A 12,304-nucleotide genomic window follows, 5' to 3' on the forward strand; every position below is an offset into this window, starting at 1 on the left:
GCGATTCTGTGTTTATCATCAGACATTTCCTCTTCGCCATCAATATACGCTTCTGGGATGGCACAACAACCACTAAAAAAAACAAAAAAAAACATGTTGTTTGAACTCCAAATTTTACCACTTTTTTGCCACTGGACTTTGTAGGTTCTGCTGCAGGGGGTATGTGGAGACTGATTTTTACTTTCCATGCTATATTATAATATTGCTGCGGAATGGTGTATAGCCGATGCGTTAATCACTCTTACAATCTGTACGTCTTTGACAGTACGTCAAAGATACGTCAAAGTATATTTATGAGACTTAAAATATGCATCGCTATAGGTCTCCATACATATAGCAAAGGTATCTTGTTTTGTTTGTTGTATTTATTCCCGATGCCACTTTCCTTGCCACATGCGCAGTGCAGCTAAAACATTTGAAATGTTTATTAAACTTGCTATGTTTTTGTTTTCCACCTACAGGTAAGCAACGGTTGTGTGTATGCTGCATTTTTAAAGTAATTGTGTTATATGCATTATATATTTGATATATGTGCCGTCACTGGTGATGAGCCTATGACTACTAATATTAGAGATGGAGTTGTGGTGCAATCAGTACACACACAATGTCAATGATGGCAGAGTGAGCAGTTTGAGGACATTTGTTAGTTGGTGTGCATATTTTTAACAATTTAATTTGGCAAATGATTAAGAAGGGTGTTTAGTTTTTTTTGAAAAAAATGAATAACAAGGTTGTGTAAAAGAGAATCAGCTTTCCGTGACAGTCTGCAAATTAACACTGTTGTGTCAGCAAGTGCAGGCATCAGTTGGATTGTTGGGTGTGTGGTTACTTGAGACTCGGTGACATTATAATGCCTTGTATTCAACATTTGTATCACATTTCCTATTTACATATGAATAAACTTCAGAAATTGTAATCCATACAAATTAGTGGTCATTCACAAAATATGTTTCACTTATAAAGCAGTGGCTTTCTTTAGTCGGTGTCTGTGAGATTTTAGTACATCGGAAATCTAATATTCAATTTTTACTATAGTGCATGAATGAAATTTAGATTTCAATCCTCTGTGCCCTTTGTGTTCCAAATTATCACCCAATTCTGTGTTTCATCTTGTTGCTCAAACTTCACTCCAAGTCATTACTACCAATTTTACACTTCTTTTTGGAATGTATGGTCAATAGGCGTCATTTACGTCAAAACATCAGAGCTTCTGATTCAGAGATTCTGAATTATTTTGATTGTAGTTCAACTCAGAGGCATATAAATGGATGGATTATCAGTAACTGTAAGCATGGAATGAAATCATTTCAAATTTTGGACCAGTACCCAGGCAGGTCAAATTGATCCAGGAATATCACAAGAGGGAAGAAATGGAATAAAACAGTCATAATTCAGTGCCTCTATTGATTTGATTTATTTTATTTGAAGGCGTCAACGTGAGTGGCCTTTTCCACTTTATAACTTTATATATATATATATATATATAAAATTGTTTTCGGATGGGCTGCTCGGTGGCCGAGTGGTTAGCATGTTGGCTACACAGGCAGGAGATCGGGAAGACCTGGGTTTTAATTTCCGCTTGGGCATCTCTGTGTGGAGTTTGCATGTTCTCCCCGGTTTTCCGGTTTCCTCCCACATTCCAAAAACATGCATGTTAGGCGAATTGGCGTCTCTAAATTGTCCATAGGCTCCAGCATACCCCCGCGACCCTAATGAGCGGCATCGAAAATGGATGGATGAATGTTTTTGGATGGTTAAAACTGCAGGGTATACTGTATAATGTTAGTGTATCTTCTTGAGAGACAATGCTGTTGAAAGGAAACTTGGATATACTTTTACAGTGCTCAGTGTTCAGCTTGTATCGCAGGGGTCACCAACGTTTCTGCTTGTGAGAGCTACTTTTAGAAAATGAAAATGGCCACGAGCTACTCATTTTCAAGATTCAAGAGTTTTATTGTCATGTCATTCGTAGAAATAATTTTCATACCTTATTTCAACCCAAACAAATCAAATATGCTTGTTTTACCAAAACATTCACAAAATGCTGGTATCCACAACTCACATTTTGTTTCAGAATACTTTTCTTTCTAGTGTTCTCATATTATTAACTGAAAACCTGAATGAAAAGCAGGCATGCAGGCACCTCATGTGGTTGTGGGGGGCTACCTGGTGCCCGCGGGCACTGTGTTGGTGACCCCTGTTGTATAGTATAGTATTGTGCTTTGTAATTTAGTAACACGAATGAATACCAAGATAATTTGCATGCCAGAGCTGGTGAGATGCGATTAAACTGAGGGAAACATGAATTCCAACATGTACTGCAACATTCAGAAGCAAAAACTGGGTTGCAAGGCAGTTTTTCAACATAAGGAGCCCAAACACACCTCCAAGATGACAAGTGTCTTGCTGAGGAAGGTGAATGTGATGGATCGGCCAAGCATGTCTCCTCCAGACCTGAACACAATTGAGCAGCTGTGGGGCATAGTACAGCGAAAGGAAGGTGGAGAGATGATTCCAGTAGCAACACGTGCAGCTCTAGCGAATTCTAGTTGCATTCCAATAATAGATGTTTGTTGGTTTGGTTTAATTTATTTCGAACATGCATATGTCCGAAAAGGAGTAGGAAGAAGCAGAGCTTATTTAATCCTACCCCCTCTTCGTATTACATCAATTGCTAATACATACATGTGTATACATACAAACACGTGCATACACATACAGTATACACATACATCTACACGTACACAAGTACACACATATACAGTATACAGGTACACACATGTTTTACAAAAACTTGGGTTATTTTCAGAGGACAGTAAATATACTGCTATACAAACTACATCCCCCAAAATGTTATATCCAAGTTTCACTTCTATAGTATTGTCCCTTGAGAATAAATACATGCTGAAATGTGAGAGGTGTACTAGCATATCATCCTAATCAAAATTTTTAAACGGGGTGAAAAATGGCAAGAATTTACATTTTGCACTGTTAGATCCCAAGCGGGGTCTAAAAAGACCTTTAAAATGCAAAAAGAAATGAGAGTGAGACAGGAAAAAAATGATTATGCAATTTATTGCAAACCGCCATCAAACTGAAATAGGCTGTTCATCAGTTGATCAAAAGTTTAAGACAATAGCTCAAAAACAAACAAACCTAAAAAGGACTGTAATGACCATTCTTGTTAATCGCCTCAAAATTTGGTTTGTGCATGCTTGATACCAGTGTTTCCAGAGGCCCGTTGCACAGAAGTAGGATTCAGACATCCAGGATAAATGACTGAACTGAGCTAATCAACCCAAAACAAGAGCGTCTAGGCTTAATTGGTTGCACAAAGCCCAAGACAGGATGAGCAGACGCGGATTAATCAAAGTAGGTGAAACCGATCCCGGGTCAGTGCGCGCGCACGGCTTCCTTAAATGGACCCCGCTTTGGGTCACAGTCACCGATTCACCATGTCAACGAGAGCTGTACTTTGCTTCGACCGTAGCGGAATTCCTCATGGGGGCTTACGTGGAGGTAAAAGAGCAAAAAAAAAAAAAAGGCAACAGTCATAAAACAAGGAGAGGAAGCGTGGCAAAGTATCGCAGAGGCGATCTGCAATACTGTGTGCGTATGTAGTCGACAAACACACACACACTGCTCAGCCGATACCATCATAATTAAAATCCAAATAGTTAATGTTATGATTGTTGCTTGTTTAACAAATCACTCAGGAGCAGTGGTGTACAGTAATATCTATGAACTCTTTATTGCTTTATTAGCAGGTCAGCATTACTCGCCCGTAGCTTCAACAGCGTTAAACTTGCGGTTTTCTTCGAGCGCTAAGCATTCTGGGGAATGTAGTACACGTCCACATTAACGACACAACGTCTCAGAAAACGTAGTCACACTGTGATCATGAATCATGAAGTTTAAATTGTAGGTGAAACTGAATTAAGATGTGAGTGAAATAGTTTGAATGTCACCCCATCTGACAGTATAACTTTTATCTTGTATATGCGTATTGATATGTGGGAGACTGTGGTTTGGATTTTCTCACAACAGGCACAATAATAGCATATTAATCAGAATAATGATAATAAAGTTTATCTATCTAGTAACGTGGGCTACTGTTGCAACTCTGAACCCCTAACGTCACTTCCTGTCATATTTATTACAACACATACAAGCACAACTTTTATTTATGTCTGAAATTACTTATTTTCTCTCATGTGCTATATGGGATTAATACGGGTGTAAAGGTGACTACATTGGTGTTCTTTAATGTCTAGATGGCTCTAATGTTAAAAACCCTATTTAGAAGGTTGTCAACAGGTTTTATCTGGCCTAACTAGAGAAATATTCCATTTATAAATAAGAAGTCCGATTTTCCTACAAATTCACTTATCACAGTTGGGTCTGGAACCAGTTAACTGCGATAGACAAGGGATTACTGTATACGTTATGTCTTTCTCCTGCTCCATCCTGGCCATGTTAAATAAAATTCATGTTTTAATTTTCCCACGCTGTCTGAAGTATAAGCTATACATTCTAGTTACATACATTCTACCTTTCTACTTAAAGATATACTGTAGAAAGATATTTTAAAGAGTGGTACAGATGACCTCTCACTCTCATGGGACGCATGGCAACAAAAAGGAAACCGCTGAGTTTTGAGTTACATGTATTTGACAGGAAGTCCTCACTCTTTTCCATGTTGCTGGTCTGCTGCACACCTGAGTGCAATGAGCAAGAGAAGCTCCTGATTGACGCAGGCAACAGCCCTCAAATAGAGCCAGTGTAGTCACAGCTGCAGCAGCAGCAGCAGCAAGACACAAGAACAAGCTGAAGTTGGATGAGTGAGCTCATTTACAAATGGCTTGTGACTTTCGTGTGAGGTAAAGTTACCATTTGTCCATTCTGATTTCTTGTTGCGTCTGCTGACATGTTATCGGCTTTCTTCAGGGTTCTTGTGCTCTGGTTGTTGGCCTTTGGACAACTTGTAGTTGGTACGTACTTGTGATTCTCAGCACCTGCAAAGTGGGAGTGAGTCTCATATTATTTCCTCTCTTCTGCAGCTCACGTTTCATCGCTTCGTAACCAGCAGTCATGGTACGCACCACCACTGCAACACAGCATGAGTCCAAGTGATGATGGAATGCAGGATTTTATGCCCCAGGAAGATGGGCCCCTCGGTTCTGGTGCGGAGTTGGCTATATTGCCACCTGATTGCCCCATCCCTGATTGTGCGGCACCTCCCAAATGCCCTCCCACTCTCTGTTGCAAGTGCTCTTGGCGTCGGTGTCGCCGTCGTCGCCACCGCCCTTATTGGTAGGATCTTCCTTGCATTTGTTGTGGTGTTGAGCAGGTAAATTAACCATGTACAGTAATTCAGGTTTTTCAATACCTTGAAAGGTGTTAACTTGTGTCAACTTTGCTTTCAGGTTGTCATCCGTTGTGTACTTTGCAACTGAAATAAATTTGGGATGGACTGTCTTTTGTGCTTTGTAGAACATTGGTGTAACTCAATTTTCTATGCTGATTGTCCTCACTAGGGTTACGGGGGGTATGCTGGAGCTTATCCCAGCTGACTTTGGTCAAGAAGCAGGGTAAACCCTGGACTGATCGCTAGTCATTCGCAGGGCAAACAACCATTCATACCTAATATATAGGTATGAATGGTGGTTTGCCCTGCAATATGCATGTTAGGCAATTTAGAGTCTCCAATCAGAATGATTGGAGACTCTAAATTGCCTAACATGCATATTTTTGGAATGTGTGAGGAAGCTGCAGTACCCGGAGAAAACCCACGCCCTGGGAGAACATTCAAACTCCTCACAGATGCCCAAATGGAGATTTGGACCCAGATCTCCTGTATGGCCAACCTGCTAAGCACTAGGTTAGCAGGCCGTGCGGCTTGGTATAACATGGCAGGAAAATAATGTTGCGCCATAGCAGGCAGTCGGGACATTTAACCTGGTCTCTTGACTCCTCCGCAGTCGAAGGCTCTGTTTGAACCCAGCGTCAGTTTATTTGCATCTCATAGACGGGACAATTCTTTGCAGGACCACGGGGTGCAAATTCTGGATAGAGAACCGCTGTTTTTGTTCAGTTATCCTCTCTAAACAGGTTTGCGCCATCACCCATCGTCTCCGATGTCCTGACATCTCTCCCCCAAAGAGTCTCATTCCAGTGGAAGAGTGGGTACTAATGAATGTTGCCGCTTGCCAGGGCAAACAACCTATTGGTATGCAGGACAGCCGTTCACCAGCCACGGCAACCATAAATATCGTGACCACCCACCAAGGACACAAATAGAACTGAAGCCTTTTGAATGATAGGTGAAAAGTGTTCATGCGAGTCCAGTTGCTTAAAGTCAACCTTTTGTATTTCTTTCATAGTAAGTAGAGATGTCGGATATTGAGCAACCAATATTGGCAAAAATGAGTGTTTCATACCAGTATCAGGTTTTCTTCTGATGTTGGCGCAGAAGTGGCATACTTAACACAGCAATCTTGCTAGTTCAGTATGTTTGCGGGCTGGAGTCATGTCCAAGTTTCACATTCAGATTGTCAATATGCATGTTGCAATCCTAGTGTCAGTGCAACCAAAAAAAAAAAACGATGGGAGATGTGCTCAATTTAAAGCTTGGAGTTTTCCAAATTTTCATTGCCAGCATTATTTAATTGGATTCTTGCTCATTTGTGACTAACCTGTCTTACTTGTTGAGACTAGAACATGTGATTTTAGTTGATTGGCTATGATTTCTTAATGACTATTTTGAGACAATGTTTGAAATACTTTTTCTATAACTTGCATTGCATATTGCAGTACTACTTTTATAGTGCAGTGTGTGTGAAATGCATCACAGTGAAAGAAGCATCATGGTGTTCATTACACAAGATGTGACCTGACAGTTTGAAGTGCTGGACAATATCGGTATATTGGATATCGATAAAAAGCCAATATCCAACATCTCTAAGAATGTCCCACTGAATAAAACCAAACACTATGGCACAAAAGAGGTCCGTGCACACGAATGTATGCTTTTGTGCTGAGTTCCACTCGGACTTTATATATATATGTGACCAATTGCAGGCACAATAAGATCATATCAAATGAAATATGCCTCCCTTTCATAAGTACACGCTGCTGCTGCTGCTGCAGCAGTGGACTTCTCATCCAGCACCACACTTACAATATCTCCAATCTCCTCAGCAAGACTGAGTTTGCTGCCACGTTAATGCCAGAACGACTTAGAGGAGCAATGTGACATAAGCCACATTTAGAAAGCATGACAAATCTTACAAGATCAAGGAATTCTGTTCAGTGCATCGATTCAGGGGCTGCGTCCTGGGCCAGTATTCATGAAGCATCCTAGCAGTAAGAGTAACTCCTGGAGAGGCAATTAAAAACCAGGCCGACAATTGTAAGACATTCACTGAATTTGAATTAGTCTCTAACACTTTACAAGAAGGTACACAAAATTACAGTGGTAAATGAGGAACGAACCTACCTTACCCTAACCACTAATTCATTAGTTCCTCTAACTACTGTAAATGTATGCGCCTTAGTCATTAGTTCCTTATTTCATTACTTCCTCGGTAACTATTTTTGTGTACTGTACCTTAAAGTAAACTGAGCCCAGTCTCGCAACCGTGCCTAGAAAAAGTGCTGCAAGTACCAGATCCTGACCTCTTCCTGCTCCAAGCACGGAAGCTACATCGCACCTAACCACCTGGGATTTCTGAGCACACTTTAAGACAATTGTATTTCCGCATTAGGAGTTAGTGATTGGTGAGAATATTCGCTTATTTTCATTGCATTCCTGTTTAGACTACCCGTACACGCACATTTGAGTTGTGATGTTTGGAGTGTCCATGAACGCATCTCGCCCCCTGTGTCGTGACAATGAGGAAGTGTTGAAATGAATGGACTAGAGACGTATTTGTTTGGAGTAGGAGGAACAGTATTGGGTGTTGGAATTGCACTGCTGTTGTGTTCAGGTAAGAATAAAGTTATAAAAGCGTTAGACACAGGCGCTACACTGCTGCTTTGTCGTGGCTTGCCGTAATGAGTGTGCGTTTAAAAAAAAAAAAAAATTACCGCCTTTAACGCGATATTTTTTCAACATCCCTAATCAGGTTATATTCATATTGTATATTACGTTACAAGTGGCCCCAAAACGAGTTTGACACCCATTCAAGGAGGCTTGACGTTGAACAATGCCTTCATCTTGCAATATTGTAATTTCTCAATTTTGGCTTAAGTCACATCTCTTAAAATGAAGAGCCTAGTAAATAGTACCTAATAGAGTTAGGCCAGTAACTAACTCATTTCTCCCTGCTAGACTTATCAGAAATATTGTTAGACTGATGCCGATGGTTATAAATCTTAAGTTTGACTAGTCCAATTTCTAGTCAGATGGGAACTCTGCACACCAGCACACATTTGCACTCGTTTGTGTAACAGATAGCAGCCAGTGCCGCTGCGAAAGCGTACGTTTGGTAAAACCCCACTCCCTCGGCCTTAAGAGTTGCGCTGAACGGTTGGTCAACGGGCCATGCTTTTGGCTGAGCGGTTAGCGCTCATCTCTGAAGGTCCTGTGTTCGAGCCCCGGGCATGGGAATGAAACCGGCGGGTTGCATTCAAGGGAACACAAACTTTGACACACAAGCCTGAGTCAGTTGCACATGTTTATTTGTTGCCATCAAAGTACGCCATGGACAACCTGAAAACAGAATTTTCCACACAAGTTAACACCTCAACACAAAAACCGAACCATCGAATATAAAATTTACCTGCTCACCAACCCAGGATACAAGGAAGATCCTACCAAAACGGGCGGGTGCGAGGGCGACGACGGCACAGACGCCAAGGACAATTGCAGCAGCGAGGAGGGTGGCATCGGGGAGGCGGAGGGCATTTGGTCATGGGACAGTTAGGTGGCCATCTACTTAGCCTTGGTGTCAACTCCCCACCAGAACCAAGACCCCCCTCTTCTTGGGACATAAAGTCCCGCCTTCTATCGTCATCACTTGGGCTCATGCTGTGTTGCAGTGGTGGCGTGTACCACGACTGGTGGCTGCGGGGTGCTGAAACCAAGTACTGCATGCCAACTTCAGTCTGGAGGATTCCGTCTATATTAGGCTTCTGTTGTTGGTGTTGCTGTGGAGCACCATTGTTTCGGAGAGGCACTTGAGGACCTTCCATGGAATCGCCATCGGAACCTCCAGCGAACTTCCAGTTGTCTTGGTAGCCACTTCCAGGGTAACTGGTTTCAAAGTGAACTGGAGAGGAGCTACCATCCAAATTGAAAGGAAGAGCAACATCTTCATACCGAGAACCACCTCCTGAATACAGGAAATAATACAAGCGTCACTATTGCTTTGCAGATACACAGAAACACAAACACTCACCCATCACATGGTGTCCAAAGACAAACAGCCAAAGTACGAGAACCCTGAAGATAAAACATGACATTTGAGTAGACGCAACAAAACAAAATAGACAAAGAACAAAAAGTAAACATACCTCACACAAACGTCACGAGCCATTTGGAAATGAATGCACTCATCCAACTCCAGCTTGTTCTTGTGGTCTGCCACTGCTGTTGTGTCTGCTACTTCACTGGCTCTATTTAAGGGCTGTTACCTTCATCAGTCAATCGCACTCAGGTGTGCAGCAGGACCAGCAACATGGCAAAGAGTGACGACTTCCTGTCAAGACCACAAAACACCAACGAAATACCCTCATGATTTAGTATCACGTTAGGACCACCAAAATGAAAAATCTTCAAAAAGATCCATCACAGTATCGTTTATTCCTCCCATAGTTTATTCCTCCCATAGTCCAAAAACAAGCATGTTAGCTTAATTGGGGACTCCATATTATCCTTATGTCGGATATGACAAGTATACAACTATTGTAGAATTTATTCAAAAAAGGGTTTTGATAACAAAAAATGCCTGGAATAGCTTGTTGCATGAAATAATGAGTTAAGAAGAACAACAATTGCATTTTTTTGGCATTTTTTGCTGTCAAAATTGAAATAAAAAAAATATATACATTTAGCAAGAAAGAAGGACGTGTCTTCTTGATGCACATTATTTCCACACTTTCAATGGCCACAAAACAATTACGTGGTGGGTCGGATCTGGCTCCCGGGCCTTGAGTTTGATACCTGTACACTGGAACACCGACTCTCAAATGTGGATATACTGTACATACATGTATGTGTATATACTATACACACACACACACACACACACACACACATATATATATATTTTTTATTTTCAGTAGGTAAAAGAAGTATTTCATCTGCTGCTGATTTTGTTTACCCCCTTACAAATGTATGAACAGGACAGAACTTTTATGGTAGGTTTATTGTAACAGAAAGAGACACAAAGTAAAATCCAGAAAAAAAAAAAAACATGTTGATTACTTTATGTGCACAAATGCTTTAATTGTAATTAGTTTTTAGTTTTTTTGTTCACAATTTAAGTTATCCATCCGTTTTCTATGCCGCTTATCCTCACGAGGGTTGCGGGGTACACCCTGGATCAGGATCTTTCAGGATCTTTTAATACATTGCAAAACACAGTCTTACAACGATGCTGTGTTACAAGAGGCCAAAAACATGAAAGCCTTTTTGCCTCTGCCATTATGACAGACTGACAGCCTTTTGACGTTTAAGGCGATACTCTGAAACATTTGCGGTGTGTTAAGCAGTCTTTTAATAAATTGTAGTTTCCCCCTCTTTCTTTTGCAGTGCATATTTATTTAACTGTGACATCCATACACTACAGTAACTATGCTGGTTGCAGTGAAGCAGGTTTGTGCAGTTGCTAGATATTGCCGCTAGGGGGCAGTGCTCTCCCACTTCGTTGTAGCAGGTGAGCGCTTGCTGGCTGTGCTGCTGTTGCTATGATGCAATGGCGAGCGATGGCTGAGTTGAAGGAGTTCTCGCCACAGTTGAAGTGAGGCAGCCGTCACTGTAGGACGCAGCCAGTGCAGTGGCATCGCCGCTGGTGATAAAGACAGCCGTCGCCACGGGAGGCACACTTGTTTTCCTCTCAATGGCAACACGTAGCCGCCTGCGTGTACTAGCTAGCCGTGTCATGACTGTGCTGGAGGTTTCCTCCACATCTGCACTTCGAGACGCACCCTGTTTTCTCCCCACGCCGGTGATCGAATCCTATTTTTAGGAGGAGGAGGAGGAGGAGGTCGCTCTACCGTAAAGCAAAACCGTGGACACATTTTTCTTGGATGGCGGAGAGAACCTCAGCTGGTGTGCTGACCGTGACGCTGGAGCCCACACCGGTTGTCGCTATGACCCTGCCGGCGGAGGTCCGGGCCAAGCTGGCGGAGCTGGAGCTGGAGCTCTCCGAAGGTACCTGTGCTCCAGCACAATCATATGTTACTGTGTTTGTATTCCACTCAGCAATAGGAGAGGAATCGGCCTTATCATTTGAACAGGGACGATTGTATGTCAATTCGCCTAGCTGGAGCACTTCTTTGCAGCAAGACAACTAACTACATGACGGGTGCACAACTGCAAACTGTAGACTTCCACCATGCCCAACTGTTATTCCCTGTGGCCTGCTTGCTTGGTGTCATTAAGTTGTTTGATTGCACACGTCAGAGTAAAGTCTGACTGCTCAGCTGAGTTGACACACCCATGCAGCAGCTATGTGCTTGTTTGAGACGCAACTAGTCCATGTGTGTCTTACTTTAGACATGAATAACATAAAAGACAACAAACATCAAACACTGAATCTGTACTACGTTGTCAGTCAAATAGAATGAAAGAGTTTTATCAATCTTTCCTAGGGATGCTCCGATCAGGGTTTTATGCTGCCGATACCAATGATCGATCGCATGCATTGACTGTCATTTTTCAATTGATTTATGATGAGTGCTATTTGCCGTCACCTTCAGAAGGCTGGACACACTGGACAAGACATAATTAGTATAAAGACAACAAGAGAGCAAAATTGTTCAGTGACACCTGAAAGACGTGATAGCCACTTCCCCGTGGGACGAACACGAGCTCTGAACTAACCGTAGTATTGGTTTGTTTGAAAAACAAAAAGTGACTGTGGTCAAAAGTCACATTTGCAGTCTGAAGACGAGAAGCTAGGCGGGTAACTCTAGTAGCTGGCTAGTTAGCTGCCGCTAGTGACAGCTAGACAAAGCGTGTAAAGAAAGATGCAAGAGAAGTCGGAACACCGATTTGGTTTGACAAGGACATTTGTTTGAACACAAGCTGGTCGGATCGGTCAAAAAGGTTTGGGGGCCGCTGCTCGAAATGACAAGA

The 12,304-nt window shown here is 42.0% G+C and overlaps 1 protein-coding gene across 9 annotated transcripts in view; it reads left to right on the forward strand.

The window, feature by feature from the left end:
- The first annotated feature begins 10,904 nt into the window (after positions 1–10,904).
- dip2a (disco-interacting protein 2 homolog A) overlaps positions 10,905–12,304 on the forward strand; it is an 84,863-nt gene continuing 83,463 nt past the window's right edge. For 6 of the 9 annotated variants that reach the window (XR_008572417.1, XR_008572418.1, XR_008572419.1 and 3 more), the window contains exon 1: positions 10,905–11,377. Coding sequence is in view for 6 of the 9 variants with exons in the window: in XM_054786731.1 (XP_054642706.1) it covers positions 11,254–11,377 (124 nt within the window). In the remaining 3 variants the exon portion in view is untranslated. The remainder of the gene's footprint in view (positions 11,378–12,304) is intronic. The other 3 variants (XM_054786733.1, XM_054786734.1, XM_054786735.1) reach the window with 1 other exon arrangement.

This window comes from Dunckerocampus dactyliophorus, chromosome 9, assembly GCF_027744805.1.
Source record: "Dunckerocampus dactyliophorus isolate RoL2022-P2 chromosome 9, RoL_Ddac_1.1, whole genome shotgun sequence".
NCBI classification, from domain to species: Eukaryota; Metazoa; Chordata; class Actinopteri; order Syngnathiformes; family Syngnathidae; genus Dunckerocampus; species Dunckerocampus dactyliophorus.